This window comes from Aquarana catesbeiana, linkage group LG05 (genome assembly GCF_042186555.1).
Source record: "Aquarana catesbeiana isolate 2022-GZ linkage group LG05, ASM4218655v1, whole genome shotgun sequence".
NCBI classification, from domain to species: domain Eukaryota; kingdom Metazoa; phylum Chordata; class Amphibia; order Anura; family Ranidae; genus Aquarana; species Aquarana catesbeiana.
The window spans coordinates 218,300,600-218,324,712 of record NC_133328.1 but is presented as its reverse complement, the minus strand read 5'-3'; the positions used below and the strand labels follow the sequence as shown (position 1 = coordinate 218,324,712).

The 24,113-nt window shown below is 46.6% G+C and overlaps 1 protein-coding gene across 1 annotated transcript in view; it reads left to right on the top strand.

Moving 5' to 3' along the window:
- Window positions 1-24,113, top strand: part of AVL9 (AVL9 cell migration associated) — a 141,626-nt gene that overhangs the window by 79,138 nt on the left and 38,375 nt on the right. Inside the window, exons 9-11 of the mRNA XM_073630560.1 lie at window positions 8,572-8,612; window positions 14,559-14,597; window positions 18,149-18,218. Coding sequence (XP_073486661.1) covers window positions 8,572-8,612; window positions 14,559-14,597; window positions 18,149-18,218 — 150 coding nt within the window. The remainder of the gene's footprint in view (window positions 1-8,571; window positions 8,613-14,558; window positions 14,598-18,148; window positions 18,219-24,113) is intronic.

Here is a 24,113-nt window from a genome sequence, read left to right as displayed (position 1 = left end):
GTGTAGGCTCTTTACCCCAACATCTTTAACCTAAATAAGTTATCGATGGTCGACCCCGAATGTGGCTATCCTGGCCTCCAGTTTCAACAATTGTGGGCAGGAAAAAGGACTCTCCATCGTTGGCATGAGATGCCTTGATAATCTCCTGGTCTCAGTTTAGGCTAATCTATGCCATCCCTCCAGTGCAAATTCTACCTCATCTGCTCCATGAAATAGAAAAAAAGAAGAAGCCAGTCCTTCTTATTGCACCAAATTGTCCCAGAAGAACCTGGCACACAGAAATATCAGACCACTAGGAGACAACCCCTGGCCTCTCCCAAATAGGCCAGACCTGCTGTGTCACGGCTTTCTGTTCCATTCTGCTTCTCAGTCACTAGCTTTAACAGTATGGCTGTTGAGGCCCAGATTTTATAGACAGAGGTTTGACTAAAAACAACAATCTTGGAGTATAGTACAGGACACAGGCCACCTTCCTTTCTATTCCTTGGTTACTCTGCATTGCTTGCTACTAAACTGAGGCCTTCTCTTATATGTTTAATATACCACTTTTTTATACCATGGGAAGCATTTTGTTATATCTGTTTGATCAGTGCAAAAAACTGTTAATCTTGTCAGACGTTCAGAGCTGTCATGTGTCCTCCTGATTGATCGATCAACTTGGGTACAACCAGCCTGCTGGATTTGCAGCTGTTATAGCTGCTTGCAATAATAATTGTCTTCTCCCAGCAGGAATAGAATGGCTTGGCGTGAGGGATTCCCCTGTCAACACTCTCTGGTTGCAGGAAAGAAATTCGCTGCGTCTATGGCCAACCTTAGACTGGCCGTACAATTGCAATTTTCTTTCCTTTAACCATGGGTTGAAAGAAAGAAACTCACGTGATTCCCCATCAATACAGTCGGTGTTGATGGTGGTTTCTCTCCCTCTGCGCTGTTGTATTCTGACAGTGGGAAGTTTCCCCACCGTCAGAATACAAAGATTACTGCTGCTGGCTATAGCCAGCGGCAGCGACCGAAATAAAAAACAGACGGGCTGGTTGTACCAATGTCGATCGATAAAGCCACTTCAGTACAACCAGCCTGCCCAAAGCTGGATCATAATTGGGCTGGTTCCTGCTAGGGATGCACCGAAATTTCGGCCGCCGAAACATATCGGGCGAAAATGGCCTTTTCGGTAATTTGCCGAAAGAGAAAAATGGCCGATAATGGAGCTGAAAATGGGGCCTGGGCGGGGCCCCGCCCCTGCTGCAGCCCCTTACAGGGGTGTCCTATAGCGCAGAAGAAAGAGGAGAGCCGCCGCCGCCTGGTTGATTAGAGCGCCGGGAACATAACAGCTTTCATTTCAATAGCTGTGTGTTCCCTGCCGCACACCGTCATATACAGCCCCTCTCCCTTGTCCGGGGAACTTTGATAGACAGATCACCCGTCCCAGGATTTGACGGGTGATCTGTCTATCAAAGTGCCTGGACAAAGAGGAGGGACTGTATGTGACGGCGTGCGGCGGGGAACACACAGCTATTGAAATGAAAGCTGTTATGTTCCTGGTGCTCTAATCAACCAGGCGGCGGCTCTCCTCTCTCTTCACTCTCTTCCCCTGCACAGGCTGGCTGCACTGGGGACACAGGCTGGCTGGCTGCACTGGGAACACAGGCTGGCTGGCTGCACTGGGGACACAGGCTGGCTGGCTGCACTGGGGACACAGGCTGGCTGGCTGCACTGGGGACACAGGCTGGCTGGCTGCACTGGGGACACAGGCTGGCTGGCTACACTGGGGACACAGGCTGGCTGGCTACACTGGGGACACAGGCTGGCTGGCTACACTGGGGACACAGGCTGGCTGGCTACACTGGGGACACAGGCTGGCTGGCTACACTGGGGACACAGGCTGGCTGGCTACACTGGGGACACAGGCTGGCTGGCTACACTGGGGACACAGGCTGGCTGGCTACACTGGGGACACAGGCTGGCTGGCTACACTGGGGACACAGGCTGGCTGGCTACACTGGGGACACAGGCTGGCTGGCTACACTGGGGACACAGGCTGGCTGGCTACACTGGGGACACAGGCTGGCTGGCTACACTGGGGACACAGGCTGGCTGGCTACACTGGGGACACAGGCTGGCTGGCTACACTGGGGACACAGGCTGGCTGGCTACACTGGGGACACAGGCTGGCTGGCTGCACTGGGGACACAGGCTGGCTGGCTGCACTGGGGACACAGGCTGGCTGGCTGCACTGGGGACACAGGCTGGCTGGCTGCACTGGGGACACAGGCTGGCTGGCTGGCTGCACTGGGGACACAGGCTGGCTGGCTGGCTGCACTGGGGACACAGGCTGGCTGGCTGGCTGCACTGGGGACACAGGCTGGCTGGCTGGCTGCACTGGGGACACAGGCTGGCTGGCTGGCTGCACTGGGGACACAGGCTGGCTGGCTGGCTGCACTGGGGACACAGGCTGGCTGGCTGGCTGCACTGGGGACACAGGCTGGCTGGCTGGCTGCACTGGGGACACAGGCTGGCTGGCTGGCTGCACTGGGGACACAGGCTGGCTGGCTGGCTGCACTGGGGACACAGGCTGGCTGGCTGGCTGCACTGGGGACACAGGCTGGCTGGCTGGCTGCACTGGGGACACAGGCTGGCTGGCTGGCTGGCTGCACTGGGGACACAGGCTGGCTGGCTGGCTGCACTGGGGACACAGGCTGGCTGGCTGGCTGGCTGCACTGGGGACACAGGCTGGCTGGCTGGCTGGCTGCACTGGGGACACAGGCTGGCTGGCTGGCTGGCTGCACTGGGGACACAGGCTGGCTGGCTGGCTGGCTGCACTGGGGACACAGGCTGGCTGGCTGGCTGGCTGCACTGGGGACACAGGCTGGCTGGCTGGCTGCACTGGGGACACAGGCTGGCTGGCTGGCTGCACTGGGGACACAGGCTGGCTGGCTGGCTGCACTGGGGACACAGGCTGGCTGGCTGGCTGCACTGGGGACACAGGCTGGCTGGCTGGCTGCACTGGGGACACAGGCTGGCTGGCTGGCTGCACTGGGGACACAGGCTGGCTGGCTGGCTGCACTGGGGACACAGGCTGGCTGGCTGGCTGCACTGGGGACACAGGCTGGCTGGCTGGCTGCACTGGGGACACAGGCTGGCTGGCTGGCTGCACTGGGGACACAGGCTGGCTGGCTGGCTGCACTGGGGACACAGGCTGGCTGGCTGCACTGGGGACACAGGCTGGCTGCATCTTACGGGCACTGGTGAGGCTGCATTGATCTCTTGTATCATGTCTGCAGTCTCTGACAATCACCTGTACCACGTCCGCAGTCTCTGACCAGCTCCTGCACCACGTCCCCAGTCTCTGACCAGCTCCTGCACCACGTCCCCAGTCTCTGACCAGCTCCTGCACCACGTCCCCAGTCTCTGACCAGCTCCTGCACCACGTCCCCAGTCTCTGACCAGCTCCTGCACCACGTCCCCAGTCTCTGACCAGCTCCTGCACCACGTCCCCAGTCTCTGACCAGCTCCTGCACCACGTCCCCAGTCTCTGACCAGCTCCTGCACCACGTCCCCAGTCTCTGATCAGCTCCTGCACCACGTCCCCAGTCTCTGACCAGCTCCTGCACCACGTCCCCAGTCTCTGACCATCTCCTGCACCACGTCCCCAGTCTCTGACCATCACCTGCACCACGTCCCCAGTCTCTGACCATCACCTGCACCACGTCCCCAGTCTCTGACCATCACCTGCACCACGTCCCCAGTCTCTGACCATCACCTGCACCACGTCCCCAGTCTCTGACCATCACCTGCACCACGTCCCCAGTCTCTGACCATCTCCTGCACCACGTCCCCAGTCTCTGACCATCTCCTGCACCACGTCCCCAGTCTCTGACCATCTCCTGCACCACGTCCCCAGTCTCTGACCATCTCCTGCACCACGTCCCCAGCCTCTGACCATCTCCTGTATAAAAATATTTTTTTTTAAATAATTTTCGGTAGTGGTCGTTTTCGGCCTAGTGTATTTTTCATTATCGGTTTCGGCACCAAAAAACCCATTCAGTGCACCCCTAGTTCCTGTTAAGCTGGCAGAATTTCGATCTGTCTATGGCCGGCTTTAGTTATCTTATTACAGGAGAATTACCCTTTTTGTTGTACAGCTGGTTCAGTACTTTAGCAAAAGATACTGGACAGAGCGGACACCGCTCAGTCCACACAAAATCTGTTTCTTGACACCTCTTCAACAAGACTTGAGCTGAGCGTAATTCTGGCATTCTTGGTGATGTTATGGTATTTTTCAGGGTTTTTAAATCATCATCTTTATACTTTGAAATAAGGCATTTATCTTCCCCTAGGAAGATATAAGCAAATCTATTACTGATAAATGCTTATAATTTAGTAATAAGTTGCAGTGAAGGAATGTTACGGTTTACTGCCACACCCTTTTCTGCTGTCCCTGTGATTGATACTATATAGTTAATGATTATTTTCTTCTGCTTTCTCTACTGCATTTTTTCGCAATCATTAACTGTATAAAAGAAGTCCTACAAGAGTGGCCATGCACCACAATTTAAATACCTGTGAATAGTGTGGTTATTTTTAGCATCACTTGTGACACTCATAGCAGGTATGGTAATGCAGATGTCAGTGCAGATCCATATTCAGCCACCCACTTGCTCAGCAGGGATCGCTCCGTTGATCCCCCGCTGAGCCGGTGGATGACAAGTCCATCTCTGCACACTGTGCAGGGATGGGACCTGTCAGATCTCCGCTCTCCTCTTTGGGGGGGATCGGATGATTACGGACCACCTGTCCGTTTTCATCCAATCTGCCAGAAGGATGGAAACTAGGGTTTCCATTCGTCTGGATTTTGCGGATCGGATCGGGGCAGATCGGATGTCAGCGGACATGTCACCACTGACATCCGTCGCTCCATAGAGATGTATGGAGTGACCGTTCAGATCCACCGGTCAGTTTTTTCAGCGGATCTGAATGGTACGCACGTGTGACAGAGCCCTAAGGTAAAAAACCTGAAGCATTTACAACCACTTTAACCCCTTCCCGCCCGACTCATAGCAAATTGACAGCCGGGTGGTGGCTTTCCTGTTCTGAGTGGATGTCATATGACATCCTTCATATTGGGCGACTCGTGCCTGCCCCCGATCTACGGTGCGGTGTGTCCATAGGCTTTTTACCATGTGATCAGCTGTATCCAATCACAGCTGATTGTGTGGATAGGAAGTGTCGGTTATCGGCATTCCTCTCTTCACAATGACAGCACGGAGGAGAGCTGAAAATCGTCTTTCCTCACAGTGATCAGTGATGCCTGTCAGTATCCATCAGTGCTGCATATCGGTGCAAATAAATAAACGATCAAGGGGTTAATATGGCGCACAATGGAGGTAGCCGAGTACATATAATTAAAAATGGTGGGGGGAAGGGGGTGGGTTGGGGGTTCCTGAGAGGGGGAACTTGATGGTGGTAGTTAATGTTTCACAACAAGTTCAGGTATTAGTCCATGTAAGGATAAAATGATGCTGAATAAATGGAAGGCAGCCAGTCTATAAAAGCTAGAAGAAGCTCTAGAACAATAAAAAAGAAAGAAGGACGGCGCCCTCTAAGTGCAGCATGTATGTTAAAAATATTTATTACAATAGATAAAAACACTCACATTTGAGTTGCCAAAAACCAGCATGTAAAGTAGTTTCATCCGCATGCTCTCGGGGGATGTGGGTGTCACGGGCCAGTGGGGGGGGGTTCCTGGATATGAGTCCTGTGACCTGGGTCCTGGTAGCTGTTCCGGTGGTGCCGAGGGCTCTCAGAGCCTCCGGGCGGCCAGGATGTCGGTCATGGATCCTCCGTGGAGCGCCGTGCTGACCTGCGTCTTCACTTCCGGGAGCGGGGTGAGGCGGGCGGTGCTTCGCGTTCGGAGCATGTGTGCTCCTTCATCAGGCTATGCTGGTGGCCATATTCAGTGTGGGAATTTATATCATAGGCAATGGGAGGGGTGGAGAGGTAATTGAGAGGAGGGCGGGACTATGTATAATGATTGGGCACGTAGGTAACCATGGAGATGGGGTGTACACAATGTGGAAGGGGAGTGAAGGGAGACGGGGAGTGGGCGGGATGGGGAGTGAGGAGGGGGGGAAAAAAAGGAGATATATGTTCTTACCACAACATATCTCCTTTTTTCCCCCCTCCTCACTCCCTGCCCCGCCCACTCCCCGTCTCCCTTCACTCCCCTTCCACATTGTGTACACCCCATCTCCATGGTTACCTACGTGCCCAATCATTATACATAGTCCCGCCCTCCTCTCAATTACCTCTCCACCCCTCCCATTGCCTATGGTATAAATTCCCACACTGAATATGGCCACCAGCATAGCCTGATGAAGGAGCACACATGCTCCAAACGCGAAGCACCGCCCGCCTCACCCCGCTCCCGGAAGTGAAGACGCAGGTCAGCACGGCGCTCCACGGAGGATCCATGACCGACATCCTGGCCGCCCGGAGGCTCTGAGGACCTTTGGCACCACCGGAACAGCTACCAGGACCCAGGTCACAGGACTCACATCCCAGGAACCCCCCCCACTGGCCCGTGACACCCACATCCCCCGAGAGCACGCGGATGAAACTACTTTACATGCTGGTTTTTAGCAACTCAAATGTGAGTGTTTTTATCTATTGTAATAAATATTTTTAACATACATGCTGCACTTAGAGGGCGCCGTCCTTCTTTCTTTTTTACTGCATATCAGTGCCACCTCATGAGTGCCCGTCGGTGCCCCCTCATCAGTGCAGCCTGTCAGTGTAGCATCATTAGCGCACATCAGTGAAGGAAAAAAAAAATACTTCTTTACAAAATACAGAAACTAAGTTGTTTTTTTTGTCAAAATGTTTTTTGTTTTTCAAAATGTTTGGTCTTTTTTTGTTTAACAAAAAATAAAAAACAAGGTGGTGATTAAATACCACCAAAGAAAGTTCTATCTGTCTCAAAATGATAAAAAAATGTTTGGGTACAGCGTTGTATGACCGTGCAGTTGTTCAAAGTGCAACAGCGATGAAAGCTGAAAATTGGCCTGGGTGGGATTGGGGTGAAAGTGCCCTATATTGAAGTGGTTAACTGTTTTCACCGACTGTTTTACAAACAGGCAGACTTTTGTTATTGCTGAGATCTGGCTACTAAAGCTAGCCATACACCGTGAATTTGAGCCATGAGTGGCCCTGTCAGCACAACCCAGCTTCACCAGTCTTGTTGGAGTCTCAGGTGGAAAATTATCTGAACATCCTATGACAGTGATGGCGAACCTTGGCACCCCAGATGTTTTGGAACGACATTTCCTATCATGCTCATGCACTCTGCAGTGTGGTTTAGCATCATGGGAAATGTAGTTCCAAAACATCTGGGGTGCCAAGGTTCGCCATCACTGTCCTATGAGATTCAGCTCATGTATTCAAGCAGCAACTGGTACTGCAGCTGTCTGAATACAGTAGCTGGCAGCCAATATTCCTCCATCTACATACATGGATGGTGGAATTCATTGATTTATTACTCTTTAGCCCACATACGGCTAGTTTTAGTCAGTTTCAAAGCTAGTTGATTCCCGTCGACTAGTGCACTTATTCTTTAATAAAACAGAAGGCATTTACAAACTGTTATTAATGAATTATTCTTAAAATGGAGTTCCACCCAAAAGTGTAACTTTTGCTTAGCTGATTCGTCACCCCCTCCGGTGCCACATTTGGCATCTTTCGGGGGGGGGGGGGTACCTGTTCTTGACAGGTACGTCAGAAGTTCGGCCGACCTACTCCTTCCCCTGTTGTCGGGCCAGTAAGAGTGCAGCACGCTTCGCACATGCGCAGTAGGGACCCAGGTGTGAAACCACAAGGCTTCACTGCCAGGTTACCCTTACCGGCAATAGCGGGTGCAGCACCCGACAGCCAATGAAAACATCGGCAGGGGTGCCAACATCGCTGGATTCCAGCACAGGTAAGTGTCCTAATATTAAAAGTCAGCAGCTACAGTATGTGCCACCTCATCATTTTATTTTTAGTAAAAAATAAAAAACCCATCAGTGATTAAATATCAACAAAAGAAAGCTCTATTTGTATGAATAAAATGATAAAAATTTCACATGGTTACAGTGTAACATGACCGCGCAATTGTCATTCAAAGTGTGACAGCGCTGAAAGCTGAAAAATGGCCTGGGCAGGAAGGGGGTGAAAGTGGCAAGTATTGAGGTGGTTAAACTAGTTCACAGTAACTTTAAAGGGTACTAAATGCTCTTTGAAGATAATTGTATATAGTATAGTATGTTGCTTATGGTTAAACTAGTATTAAACCCTTAGTGATTTTCTTTTTTTAAGCTTAAAGGGGTTCTAAAGGCTGTCGTTTTTTTTTACCTTCATGCCTATTCTACGCATGAAGGTAATAAACCTTCTGCGTGCAGCGCGCAATCTAGTATCACTTTAACTGATTTCAAATACAGTGCTGAGACTACATATACCTACAAAATATGAAACTACTTACTTACTGTTTGGAGTAAAGATGATTTTTCATTTATAATAATGAATTCTTATTATTTGTAGGCCTATCTCCACGGGACCTGGTACTTCAGTTTAGGCATAAGGTGAGGCATCATTATGTGTAAGGCCGTGCAGTTCTTGAACAATGTTTACCAGTGGAAGGGATTGGCATAATTTTTTAAGGAATTGTGTACTGGGAGAAATTTGTAGGCTGCCACTGACCTCTCCTAAGAAGTAAAAAAATATTTTTTCAATCTTTTAAGGTATGCTGTGTTAATGGGAACACATAACACATTTTATAGTAACGTGATATTTTCTCAAATGTGACTGCAAAAGTGAAAATACACTTTTAAAGTATAAAAGTAAAACAACCAGGCATTCTCAGGCGGTCAGAAATGGTAGCCCACATGTATTTCTCAGTAGAGGTCTATTAAAGCGTTTAATCCCCAAAAAAAACTGATTCTGTTCCTTTAAAGCATGTTATACAGCCCAGTGCTTGTGCTGTGTCATTTGACACCCTGTAATGTTTGATACTGCCAGTTTCTGCCCACCACCGTGTATCATGACTGCTGAGCCCTGACACTACGGTCAGTTTACGTGCCTTCATCATCCGCAGCCCTGCTCTCCTATGTCTCCTCTGTCCTCCTCCCCCTCCTCTCTCTGCCTGTCTGCTCATGCTCATATTTGATATAAAAAGCTCCTAACCGTGCTGTAATATACCAATAAGTGTCCCTGTGTAAAAAATATACTTATCTATATCAGCGCGGCTCCCAGTGATCAGCTGACTGTTGGCTCTCTCACTCCTCTCTCCTCCCTGGGTGACAACAGCGGGAGTGCTCGGCCCCGCCACGAACTGTGAGCCGGAACGTTAAGAGACCCGAAGAGTCAGCTGAGTGCTGGAAGCCGTGCTGATATAGATACAGTTAAGCATATTTTTTATATAACAACACAGGCACAGGGACACTTACTGGTATATTACTGAGGGGATGGGAGGTTTTTATATAAGGGGGTCAACAATCACTTTAACGTCATAGTTCAAAGAAATTACCAGGTGATGGCCTCGTGTTCACACCATCCTTGTGTTCAGGAGATGAAGGGTTCCCGGCTCAGCAAAGGCAATTACAAGAAAATGAAATAGGACGGCCACACTCCAATATAATGCCTTTATTGACAAAACTTAGTCCATACACCAACAGAGGTACAGATGATAACCGACGCGTTTCGCACCATTAATGGCGCTTAGTCATAGCTGTAGGACCACCGACCCCATCTGTCTTTTTTATACACATAAACCACTGGTCACCTGACCAATCGTATCTAATCCAGATTGCGATCAGGTGTAGTCCTCTAAAGCTTTCACACACATGAAAAAAAGGAGTGGGTGTGGAGGCGATCAGAGCAAACAATGTTTTAAGTAAATTAACCCAAGGAGAAAAGGAAAATAATTTAAAAAAGTAAATTTGAAATACTTCATAACCCCAGGGTCCAATAAGTAAGCTACAGCAGGTCCCCCATGCACTCCATTATACATACAATGTACTTATATATCGATATGACACACTGTGCGCATGTATCTACTAAACACCCAATAAAAACATTTAGTGAAATTTAAACGTCAATGTGTGCACAAGAACATGAATGTATCATTAAAATGTGGAAATCTAAAAATATGTATACACACAAATGTGTATGTGATTAACCCTCGGAGAGAAGACACTTCACCCAAATTGTATAAGCGATAACGAACGTGTGTGTGTGTGTGTATGTATGTATGTATATGTGTGTGTATATATATATATATATATATATATATATATATATATATATATATATATATATATATATATATATATATATATATATATACCCTTGCATATGGTTGGGACTATACAGAAGAACAACTATGTTGAATTGAAACATGCTTGTCTCAATAGTGTAAGTACATACTTTAATTTCACTAAATGTTTTTATTGGATGTTTAGTAGATACATGAACATAGTGTGTCATATATTGATATATAAGTACATTGTATGTATTATGGAGTCTATGGGAGGGCGATCTGCTGTAGCTTACATATTGGACCCTGGGGTTATGAAGTATTTTGAATTTGAATTTTTTTATTTATTATTTTCCTTCTCTCCATGCGTTAATTTACTTAAAGCGGAGCTCCACCCTAAAGTGGAACTTCCGCTCATCGGATTCCCCCCCCCCCTCCGGTGCCACAATTGGCACCTTTCAGGGGGGAGGGGGGTGCAGATACCTGTATAATACAGGTATTTGCACCCACTTCCGGGAATAGCTAGCCGCAGATGACCGCCCCCCCCCTGTTGTGTTCTGGGAAACACACAGTTCCCACAACACGGGAACCAGTGAGGACGTGCAGCGAGACTTGCGCCAGCGCAGCAGGGAACCAGGCAGTGAAGCCGCAACACTTCACTTCCCGATTCCCTGACCGTGGATGGCGGCAGGGAGCCGAGAACCGAGCAATTGCTTGTCATCTGCTGCCGACATCGCGGACACCCTGGACACCCTGGACAGGTAAGTGTCAATTTATTAAAAGTCAGTAGCTGCAGTATTTGTAGCTGCTGGCTTTTAATAATTTTTTTTTAAGGTGGCGCTCCTCTTTAACACATTGTTTGCTCTGATCGCCTCCACACCCTAGAGGACTACACCTGATCACAATCTGGATTAGATACAATTGGTCAGGTGACCAGTGGTTTATGTGTATAAAAGACAGATTGGGGTCGGTGGTCCTACAGCTATGACTACGCCATTAATGGTGCGAAACGCGTCGGTTATCATCTGTACCTCTGTTGGTGTATGGACTAAGTTTTCTCAATAAAGGCATTATATCAGAGTGTGGCCGTCCTATTTCATTTTCTTGTTATCACGTTATGTCATCTTGTGGCTGAATGAAAACACCAAATCTAACTGCGGCAGTAGCTTGAGAGCATCAGCTATCAGTGTATACCTGGTGCTGCAGAAAGTCTCACCTAAAAGCCTCCTGGAGCCTTCTGCAACTTTAAGTTTCTATTTGCATATGAACAGGCACATCAACGAACATATCAAAACCCATGCTTGCTGTTTGGTAGCTCAAATGGCATACAAACTGATCACTCTGCCACTATTTCATACCAAAAAAAAGTTTTCAGAACAAGTCTTTTTTTTATCTCTAACAATATGAGCTGCTACAGATTTTACTTCATTTTAATATAAAAGTCACTGGCCCTTTAACCTTTTGGGTAATGGGTGAATTAAGTCAGATATCCCGCACACAGGTTTTAATTGATGGCTTGATTTGTTTTACCAACATAATGTACCAACTATCCACCAATGTTAGTGACACTAAATTTTGGTTTAAAAAAATAGAAAATCTATTCAAGTATGTATTCCCAAAGTAGAACTATAGGCAAAACTTTTCATTTTGGATAGAGTAAGGGAGGGTTAAAACTCCTGTAAGAGCCCTTGCACACTGGGGCGGTTTGCAGGCGCTATTGCGCTAATAATAGTGCCTGCAAACCGCCCCGAAAGTGCCGCTGCTGTCATCCCAGTGTGAAAGCCCCGAGGGCTTGCACACTGGAGCGATGCGCTGGCAGGACGGTAAAAAAAGTCCTGCCAGCAGCATCTTCGGAGCGGTGAAGGAGCGGTGTGTATACCGCTCCTGCCTATTGAAATCAATGGGACGGCGCGGCTATACCGCCGGCAATGCGCCTCTGCAGAGGCGCTTTGCGGTGGTATTTAACCCTTTCTCGGCCGCTAGCGGGGGGTAAAACCGCCCCGCTAGCGGCCGCATACCGACGGTAAAACGCCGCTAATAATAGCGACGTTTTACCGCCGACGCCGCCCCAGTGTGCAAGGGCTCTAAGGTTTATTTTTCCCATCTTTGTCCCATTGAGGAGATTTCCTTTCATTTCTTGTCCCATAGCCAAACAGGAAGCATAAAAATTATACGAAAAACCCCCTAACGGGGCTTTAAAGCAGCCAATGAATGCAATGTAGATGGTCAAAAAAATTAGTTTTATTGGTACAAAAAGTAGTATAAAACAGATGAGTTCTGACCTATAGAGTCAGGACATGAGCTGGAGTACAATATTAAAATCACAACGGACAGTGCCCATAATTGGGAACCGTGTACAATACAGTGTATTCAGGACAACAAGATCATAAGTATTAGAATACTGACGCGTTTCGACCCTCACTGGGTCTTCTTCAGAGGATGGTTGTCAACCGTCAAAGTTCCCGATAGTTCAGGATGTTCGTGATGAGAAGAATGTGGTCCCTCCTATGTCCAATGCCTCCCCAATAACAGGCCAGCTCCCCAGAGAGCGGGTAATAGGCCAGACATGCCTTGCAAGGGATCACGCATATGCTACCCCCCCCCCCACAGGGGGGAAAAAGGTCAATTGACTCTCTCCTGACTTGGTGATACCTTGTATGCAGCTACCGGTCTGAGTGATTGAACCCTGGGCAATCTGATTCAAGCCATTTCGGTCCTTGTTATCCGCATCACCGTTACTCCATCTTGGGTGCATTGTGTGCCATCCGCTGTCCGCTTTCACCTTTTTCCCCCCTGTGGGGGGTAGCATATGCGTGATCTCTTGCAAGGCATGTCTGGCCTATTACCCGCTCTCTGGGGAGCTGGCCTGTTATTGGGGAGGCAGAGGACGTAGGAGGGACCACATTCTTCTCATCACGAACATCCTGAACTATCGGGAACTCTGACGGTTGACAACCATCCTCTGAAGAAGTGAGGGTCGAAACGCGTCAGGGTTTTAATACTTATGATCTTGTTGTCCTGAATACACTGTATTGTACACTGTTCCCAATTATGGGCACTGTCCGTTGTGATTTTAATATTGTACTCCAGTTCATGTCCTGACTCTATAGGTCAGAACAAATCTGTTTTATACTACTTTTTGTACCAATAAAACTAATTTTTTTTGACCATCTACACTGCATTCATTGGCTGCTTTAAAGCCCCGTTAGGGGGTTTTCGTATAATTTTTATGCATCTTGTGGGGTGTGCAGCCTATTTGTCTGTCTGTACTCATGTGAGTGTCTCTGGTTGGCCAAACAGGAAGTTAAAGGAAATCGCTGCTAATTAAGGAAATCTCTCAGGGACCCCCAGGTCACCAGAACCAGTGTTCCCATTGGCGATTTCCCCTCTATTACTTTTCTGGGGACAACCCAAAATTTGTGATTTTCTTTTACTTTCACTTTCAATGATAACAGGAAATAGGACAAATGGTGAGGGTGAATGTCCTTAACTGGGTGCAGACAGCAATAAAAACTTATATGCATTCTAATCCCACTCCCCTCTATCCAAAACTAAAAAAGCTTTTGCCTTTAGTTATACTTTAACCCAAAAAATCATCTTCTATTGCTGTCAGCTTCCTCCAAATTTCCGAATTCCTTTTTTTTATTTTTCGCTGCTGTAATCCAATTTTCTGTTAGAGGGTGGCTAAATTTGTTTTCCGCCATCTCTAGCTCGCTCCCAAGATGGACTAGGGATTATAGTCTATGTGATTTATAGTTTGCGTAAAGCAGTGTACACGACCACAACTAACGTGCACTGCTTGTTCCAAACAAACAGAAGTGATGGAGAAAGAGAGGTTTGAAAGATCACGGACGTCATAACAGGGAGGCAGAAAAACACAGTAAGAAATTATTTCACGAAGGATAGATTACTGGACCCTTAATTAGTAGATGTGTATAAATTATTTTTGAAGAATGGAGATATTGCTTATTGAAACTTTAAGGCTTTCCTAAAGAATCCATTCAGTTTATGTCTAATCAGCATGAACCTTACACTGCATAGCTGGTAAACCTATTTGTGACAGATCAAATCCAAATTTGTGCAGCATTAGGTATATGTGGTAAGAAAAGGCTAGTGGAAACTAGCCTTTCATTTACTATGATACAATATTCAATTATGAGTCCTTACAGCCTTCTGCATATTGCACTTAACAGTTTCTGAGAACTCCAATCTACATTTCTCTGTATAAACCATTTTTAGTTTATTATAATCTGTTTTTTATGTTTCCAAACAGGTTTTAATTTTGTTTAAACTGATACTTCTTGAGAAAAAAGTAAGTACTTTCATTTACAGGTGCCCTGAAGAGACATACTTCAAAAACTAGTTTAAATTAATTTCTGCTTATTTACAGTATGCTGTGCTTTTTATATTTAAACTCTATTGTAACACTGTAGGCACCGTAGTAAATCACCAACTTTATGCAAAGTAGTAATATATTGCTTGTTCTTTGTGTCTGTAATGACTCCTTAAAATGGATGTAAACCCAATGTCATCCATTCTAAACTACTGCCATAGGGGTTATCTATAAGGATATAAATGCCTCCTGCATGTATCTTTACCTGTCAAATGTCTCCCCTCTGTCAGTTATGACACCAGAAAAACTGCAGATTCTGTGGGTGGGTCTGTTGTCTGGAGCTCGGTAGGTGGAGTCGTGATGTCAGTAGACTCTCCGCCCACCTCTACACTCCTTGTCAATATGCATTTTCTCCTGTCTATTTCTAACACTGAGCTTCTGTTATGATCTCTAACATCCAGTGAAAAGACAGGAAAGTAACCACGTGACTTCAGCAAGCCAAATCATGCTGAGGTGTAGAACAGCCAATCCTTGCAGAGCTGCTGAAGAAAGGAGTGGGAGGGAATTAAAAAATAATGCCTGTGTCTTAGGCCAGTGCATGAGATATGTACATCACCTGTCACTCACAGCAAAGGGGAGGATTTGACAAAGGTTTTCTCAGTTTGTCAAGATTTTTCTCACTGAACAATAAAAGAGGATTGCCCAGAGTTGGATTAACTCTGTGTGGCAAGACTGGGCTCAAATGATAGGAAATCTTATACTCTACAGTATGAAAAAAAAAAAAAAAAATTTCGGGTTTACACCCACTTTAAGCCTCAAAGCTTGCATCTCATCCAATGAGAAATGTAACTTTTTTTCTTGCTGGTGCAGATCTGTAGATACAGATGAATTCACATACTTTTATCAAAATGATTTGTACAATATAAAGATACCAATGTCTTACAACTGTATTCCGTAGATACAGTCATATCTAGGGGTACTTGTATTGCAATGGGTACTCAGAGATAAAGGTAACATAAATAATGCTATTACAAAATAATTGCCCTTCTCCGCCTTAAATACATTGTACACTTTCAAATGTTTTTGTTGATTTACTTAGGTATTAATGTAGTTATATTCCTTATGGTATTTTGTTTGCCTTAGGTAAACAAAACACTTTCGTCTTTAGTTTTTAAAGAGAGAGAAAGACACAGGCGCCTTTTGAGTAAGTACTGTAGCATTTAATGAAAAAGGTGCACTAAAAACTCACATTTGAGATATCTGTATATCGGCACAATATGGTCCAATGAACTGCACTATCACCTTCCAGGCTGTCTGTATCAACAACGTCGCAATGGTCCAGGTGGGGCCAGCGTCCTGACCAGCAGGAATCTTTGACGCTCGGGCGTGATTCACACCAAGGGTTGGCGCGCAGCTGGGGACAACAGGAGAGAGGGCTGGAACACAGGACGGGATGGCTTTACAGACGTGCTCGCGACGCGTTTTGGAGCATGCGTACTGGAGAGATGTGTACAGTGTGCGCTCCTTTGTCAGAGCTTGACAAAGGAGTGCGCACTGTACACATCTCTCCAGTTCGCATGCTCCAAAAGGCGTTGCGACCACGTCTGTAAAGCCGTCCTGCCCTGCACTGTGTTCCAGCCCTCTCCTGTGGTCCCCAGCTGCGCTCCAACCCTTGGTGTGGATCACGCCCGAGCGTCAAAGATTCCTGCTGGTCAGGACGCCAGCTCCACCTGGACCAGTGAGACGTGGTTGATGCAGACAGCCTGGACGGTGATAGTGCGGTTCATTGGACTCTATTGTGCCTATATACAGATAACTCAAATGTGAGTTTTTAATGCACCTTTTTCATTAAAGGCTAGTCCTTACTCAGAGGTGCCTGTGTCTTTCTCTCTCTTTTACATGTTTGGAGTGTTGCTTCAACTTCCCCTGCAAAGCTTGCCATGACACAGTGGACTGTTTCTCAACATAGAGCTGGTTAGCTCAAAGTACTTCCTATGGACTTCTATCACGTTTAAATATATCACAGGCTGCGCCACTACCCCATGTATTTTTTATTTGTCCCACACAGTTTTAAAAGACTCTTGGAAGTGCATCTTAGCATAATCAATATACAGGGATATGGGAAATGGTTTTCTACACACACACACACACACACACACACACACACACACACACACGTTGAACTGGATGGACTGTTGTCTTTATTCAACCTTACCAACTATGTAACTATGTTGTGGCTGCGGTTTTTGTAGTGTCATGACTGATCGATTCCCCTATGTCCACTCACCTAGCTTGTCCCTATTCGATAAAAAGACAGGCAACGTCTTGTTCTTGGTCATGCAGCATCCAATCCATGACCCAGTATTTCCCCTGCGTTGCATCACAAATGTGTGAGCGCTAATGTGATAAAATGCATCTTTTTCCTTCATTTTTCTGTCAGATCCAATTGCTGTGCAGCTTTCACCTGCACCAGTGCTAGACTGAGAGACCCAATGATTGTGGGATATCTAATTTCTTTATAGTTCTCGTCAGTTCTTAGACTACAGACAGTCATGCATTAACCTGTGCCGTAGCATGCCTCATGTTTAAACACAAACTGCTGACACGGGAATGTGAACATTTACTCTACTATAGGCTGTGCGTATATGCCAAAGAATGATGCCATGAAACTACATGATCAACACACATCTTATGCAGATAAAAAAACACAAGGTACGGGTAGGAAGGTTTAAAATTCTTTGATGCAGAAGTTGCATCGGAAGAAAAAAACATGCTCTTCTAAATTTAAAGCTATAATTATATGCTATCATAAATTGAGTATGAGAAGAATTTAAATTGTACAAGTCAGGTATGCTGTCTACAGAAATAATTTAGGGCCTGTGTCTACAAGCTTTTGATCATGTCAAAACTGCTTCTCTTCTCGTGCAAGTCAGTGGGAATGGAAAAAGCAGTTTGAAGCAGGTATAATGTAGCTGCAGTGAATTCTGAATTGTCTCCTAATGTTTCAAACTGATGTCAAACACATGTTGCATTAGCCCATTGGCACAGGCACGAAGCCTAATGACACATGCCTTTATATTTCTAATACTGGGATAAAATTTGCATTCCTTACAATAAGGTAAAATATGTTTTGACATCAGTATCCCCCACACCCCCACAATTTTACTTACCTGAGCCCTCATTCGATCCAGCACTGTGCATGTCTGCAGCTCTTCTCTCCCCTCACTTCCTGGTTCCTCTGGCTTTGCTGTTTGCTGAGGCAGTGAGCCATTGGCTTGCTCTGCTGTCAATCAAAGCCAGTGATGAGGGAAAAGAGGGACGCAGACAGAGAGCCTGCATGAGTGCCCTCATAGAGAGAGGCTTTCTATGAGGGCACTCACCGGAATGGGGGGAGCCAGGAGCATCGGCAGGGGACCTGAGAGGAGGAGGTTCCAATTATGTTGCACAGAGCAGGTAATTATAAATCTGTTTTTTTTTTTTTTAAAAAAGAAGAGCATTTACAATCATTTTAATCTCCGTGTCTTTTTCAGATCCTTTTCTACGTCTCTCCTGTCCATCGATTAGTGGGTGCATTGATGACTGTCTTATCACTTTTCCCAGGTAAGATGCCGTAAGAATGGTTATCTGCCCCTCCTGCATTCTTAAATGTTATGCTTGTCTAGTTATTTTTAAATAATATAAATAGATATAGATATATAGATATAGATATATAGATATAGATATATAGATATAGATATATAGATATATAGATATCTATATATATAGATATCTATATATCTATATATATATAGATATCTATAGATATAGATATCTATATATATAATATAGAGAGAGAGAGATATCTAGTTACATATATATATATATATATATATATATATATATATATATATATATATATATATACACTGTATCTATCTATATAGATAGAGATATATATCTGCTAAAATAAGTATGGAACATGCCACCATTTTTCTAGGTCAATATCTCTCCAAAGGTGCTACTGACATGAAATTTTTACCACGTCAGTAACAACCCATGCAATCCATACATACAAAGAAACCAAAACAAATAAGTTCAGAAATTGCGTTTATGTGTAATAAAATAGAATGACACAGGGAAAAAGTACTAGACACGCTAACTGAAAATTATTTAGTACTGCGTACAAAACTTGTTGGTAATGACAGCTTCAAGACGCCTCTCCCATGGAGAAATTAGACTCATTCATTGCTCAGGTGTGATTTTGGCCCATTCTTCCACACATTCTTCAAATCTTGAAGGTTCTGTGAGCCTCCTCTTTGAACTCTGATCTTTAGTTCTTTCCATAGATTTTCTATTGGATTTAAGTAAGGTGATTGGCTGGGCCATTCTAGCAGTTTTATTGTCTGGCTTTGAAATCAATTTAGAGTTTCCTTGGCTTTGTATTTGGGATCATTATCTTGCTGAAATGTCCACCATCGTTTCATCTTCATCATCCCGGTAGATGGCAGCAGATTTTTATCAAGAATGTCTTGGTACATTTTTCCATTCATCCTTCCTTCAATTAAATTAAGTTTGCCAGTACTGTATGCTGAAAAAAAGCCCCACACCATGATGCTCCCACCTCCAAACTGCACTGTTTGGTATGGGGGTGTTTTTGGGGTGATGTGCAGTGCCATTTGACCACCAAACATTGTGTGTATTATGGCATCCAAAGAGTTAAATTTTGGTCTCATCTGTCCAGACTATATTCTCCCAGTATTTCACAGGCTTGTCTAATTGTTGTGCAGCAAACTTTAAATGAGCTTCAACATGCTTTTCCTTCAGCAATGGAATCTTGTGTGGTGAGCATGCATACAGGCCATGGAGGTTAAGTGTATTACTTATTGTTTTCTTTGAAACAATTGTACCTGCTAATTCTAGGTTTTTCTTAAGCTCTCCACAAGTGGTCCGTAGCTCTTGAAAAACTCTTCTGATATTTCTTATCACTCTTCTGTCAGAAATCTTGCGGGGAGCACCTGGTCCTGGCTGGTTTATGTTGAAATTATGTTTTTTCCACTTCCGCAGCAGTGCTCACTGGAACATTCAGAAGTTTAAAAATCCTTCTGTAATCAATGCCATCAGTATGTTATACAGCAATAAGATTGTAAAGGTCGGGGGTGTGTCCAAGCTGGTGCAGGGAGCGGATGTGTAGTTGTGCAGCTACGCTGATCGGTCTATGAACCTTACAGTCGGATCGGTGCAGAACAGAGCTTTACTGCCTCTCTTCTCCCCTTCACACCGGGGGTCTGGCGGTTATGCGCAGGGGTCGTAGTGCTGGTTTGGTTTGCCCATACAAAGGCTCCAAGAAGAAGCCGAAAGTGAAAGGATCCTCCGACGTCACTACCCACAGCATGGCATCGCAGAGGGAGGGAGAGAGCTCTGCAGCGGAGGGTTCTGTGACTGAGGGCTCTGTGGCTTACCAGGCTCTAATGCAGACGAATAATGCCTGTCATGCCACAGTAACTGAAAAGATGGATCATGTTTATTTGGAGCAGAAATGTGGATAACTTCAGGGGCCGCCTGACTGAGGCGGAGCAGCGGATCTTGGCGACGGAAGATGTGCAGCGAGATCACTCAGCAGACCTAAATACCCTAAAGGTCAAGGTGAAGCATTTGGAATCCCATACAGAAGATGCCAAAAATTGCAATCGCTGTAACAATCTGTGCATCCTGGGCTTACCTGAGGGGTCAGAGGGTCCTAACCCTACAGCCTTCACAGGGAGACCCTCCTGCGACTGCTCCTGCCTAATGCTCAGTTTTCCTCCCAATTTGCGGTGGAGCCCTTATTGGGCGTATCCCGCCCAATAAGGGCCCCCCTAGAGCATCTCCTCGTACCTTTATTTTTAAGTTGTTGAATTTTTGTGACCGTGATTTGGTGCTCAGGGAGGCCAGGACCTCTGGAGAACTGAGATACGAGAACGCTAAACTCATGGTATTCCCAGATTATTCTGTTGAGACCCAGCTCCTTAGGAAGGCCTTTGATAATGTTCGCTCCCGGCTGAGAGAAAAGAACATAAAATATATTATGCTGTTCCCGACAAGACTCAGGAAGCAGCTAACTGGCTGGATACCCTTCGCAGAGCCTAACCACTCCTGGTCATTCTCCTGGAAATCAGTGTTTACCAATGCTGGGATGTCTTCTGCCTGTCTCTCTGCCAGCTGAGGGATTTATTTTTGTCATGAGGTAACGCCTTTTTGTGCCCGAAGGGGAGCTAATTGGGGTTCTTTTGATGGGGTCCCCGCTAAGGTTCCTGTACTTCTCACCTTTTGGGTACTGATCTTCCCCTTCTTATAGGAAACCCCTTCCCTCCCCACTCTCCCTTCCCTCCCCCCTCTCCCTTCCCTCCTTCTTCCCTCCCCTTCCTCCCCTCCCCCCTTCTCCCTCCCCTCCCCCCTTCTCCCTCCCCTCCCCCCTTCTCCCTCCCCTCCCCCCTTCTCCCTCCCCTCCCCCCTTCTCCCTCCCCTCACCTCCCTCCCCCCCCTTCTCCCTCCCTTCCCCTCCCTCCCTCCCTCCCCCTTCCCCCCCTCCCTCCCTCCCTCCCTCCCTCCCCCTTCCCCTTCCTCCCTTCCTCTCTCCCTCCCTCCCCCTTCCCCTTCCTCCCTCCCTCCCTCCCTCCCCTCCCTCCCCCTTCCCCTATCTCCCTCCCTCCCCTCCTTCCCCTATCTCCCTCCCTCCCCTTCCCCTCCTTCATCTTCCCCTCCCCCTTCCCCTCCTTCACCTTCCCCTCCCCTCCCCTTCCCTCCCTTTCCCTTTCTCTCTCTCCCCTTCCCTTTCCCTTTCTCTCCCTTTCCCTCCCTCCCTTTCCCTCCCTCCCTTTCCCTCCCTCCCCTTCCCTCCCTTTCCCTCCCTCCCCTCCCTTCTTTCCCTTCCCCTCCTCCCTCCCTTGGCTCCCTTCATATAGTGAAAGAATCCTGGGAGAATGGAGACACTCGAACACACTGTTACCTACTTTGTAACGTTTACTGTTTCTACAAGCCTTGTACCCCTAGTTACTGCTGGGTGACCTGCACCTTATTTGGATTACACAATGTGCCTTTCTGCAATACACTGCCCTTTTTATTCTGATTTATTTTTGTTTTTTCTCAGTTTGGCAACGGACCCTTTGCCTCTTGAACACACTGCCCCCAAGGGGTGACGTTTCCCCATGGACAGTGTGGGGAGTGGGAATTTTGTGTTATCTTTTCTTGCTGTTTTATTTGAAAATGCACATTTCAGAGGACCTGCTGATGTACAATATATTACTAGGATTCAGGCCCGGGCACTGCCGCTCCATCTCGGTATGCAAGTACACTGAGTTCCTAGGCAATAATTCTTCTCTCTTGCTGGTATGGCTCACTTTAATGTACTATCGTGGAACACACGAGGGCTCAATTCTCCTGTTAAGCGGTCCTTGGTTTTCCGTTTCTTGAAGGATTATAGTAAAACACGCCTTAAAAAAACCTGAATAGGGTTTCAATACCATTCCAGCTTCTCTAATTTTGCCAGGGGTGTGAGTATCCTAGTTCGAACGTCCTTACCCTTTCAATTGTTACAGTTGGACCTTGACCCAGATGGGCGGTATGTGTTGGTGGGCGTGTATTTGCCACATCCAGCCTCAACTAAACTGCTTCATATGATTATGATGGTGGCTACTTGTGCTACGGATAATATTCTGATAATGGGGGACTTTAACATGCCTCCGGCTCCTGGGATAGACAGACTCTCTGCTGATAGTGGCTTCCCTACAGAATTGGCATGTTGGGCGGAGACCTTTGGTCTGCGAGATGTCTGGAGGTGGAAACATCCGACTTCTAGAGAAGATGCATGCCATTCTGCCACCTACAAAACATTTTCCCCGCATAGACCTGGCCTATGCGTGGGGGTCCTCTCCAGGATTCAACAGGCCAAGATACTGCCTAGAGGAATTTCTGATCATGCACCGGTGCTGGTGCAGATTTTTTTTGTCCCAAAATATGAAAGCTGTGGAGACTATTCAGATACTGGATTGCAGACCCGCAGGTAGATAATGCCTTCCGGTCGCAGTTGCTCACATATTGGGGCCTTAACCCTGGCACCGCTGCTGGGGCAGTTGTTTGAGATGCCTTTAAGGCTTTTAATAGAGGACAGTAACAACTTTGATAGGTCAGGTGTGCAGGAGAGTAAGGGCTGAACTGGGTGAAGCTGAGGTGAAAGCTTCTGGCTTGGAACAACAATAAAAGACCCGCAGGATTACAGTAAATTACAGGAAGAGATGGCTCGGGTTCTTCTGTGTACCTCCCTGACCAGAAAAAAATTGCTACAGCAATCGTAGAGAATCTTTGAACAGGGTGAACGCACGGGGAGGCTTTTGGTCTGGCTAGCACATGAACAGTCTCTGGCCATGAATGTCCCTCGTATAAAGACCTCTACTGATGAGATATTTAGACTCTGGGCCCATTACAGATTGCTTTGCGGCCTTCTATGCGGAACTGTATACCTCAAAAGTTAATTACACCAAGGACGACCTACACACGTACTTCACCTCCGTTGACTTCCCGGTCCTCACTGAGGAATATAGAGCCCACTTGGATTGCCCAATCACCCTTAAAGAGGTTCAAACAGCCATTTCCCTTCTCCAGACTGGGAAAACACCGGAACCAGACGGTTTTCCGATGGAATTCTTTAAGAACTACATGGAAGAGTTAGCTCCCAGGATACACTCAATGTTAGTGCATTCACCGAGGGAGGACGGTTTTGCTTCTGACTATGTCGAATGCAGTGGTCATGGTAGTACCTAAACCGTGTGCCTCATATCGTCCTATCTCATTACTGAATGTGGATTCCAAATTACTCACAAAAATTCTGGCCCGACGATTGAATACGGTCATGACCGCCCTAGTACACTCTGATTGTTTCAGTTACGTCGCCCACTTAGGGCTCAGTTTCGGGAACCTATCGCTTTAGGCTTTAGGTAATCTGGCTTTATGCTGGGAAGGGAGACTGACTCAAATATTAGACGATTGTTCACTCATATGGATTTGGCGACGGAGGATTCCCCGGGGGTGGTCGCCTCACTCGATGCTGAAAAAGCATTAGATTCCGTCAAATGGGCATACCTCTGGAAAGTATTGGAGTGTTTTGGATTTGGGACCAAGTTCATAGGTTGGATAACACAGCTATACCGCATTCCAGTGGCTAGGGTTAACTGGGTACTATCCTCTCCCTTCCCTCTCTCTAGAGGGACAAGGCAGGGATGCCCACTCTCACTGGGGTTATTTGCTCTGGCCATTGAACCCTTGGCAATTCTTCTGTGGTGTGACCCTGGGGTGCAGGGTATACGGGTAGGCCCCTTGCATGGAAAAACTATCATTATATACAAATGACGCACTATTGTATCTGCAGGATGCAGATTCTTCCCTACGAGCTGCCCTGCATATTATAGATTTGGTAGGTTCTCAGGGTTCCGTATCAATTGGGAAAAATCAGTCTTTTTTTCCCTTCACCCCTCGGTTTTGCGT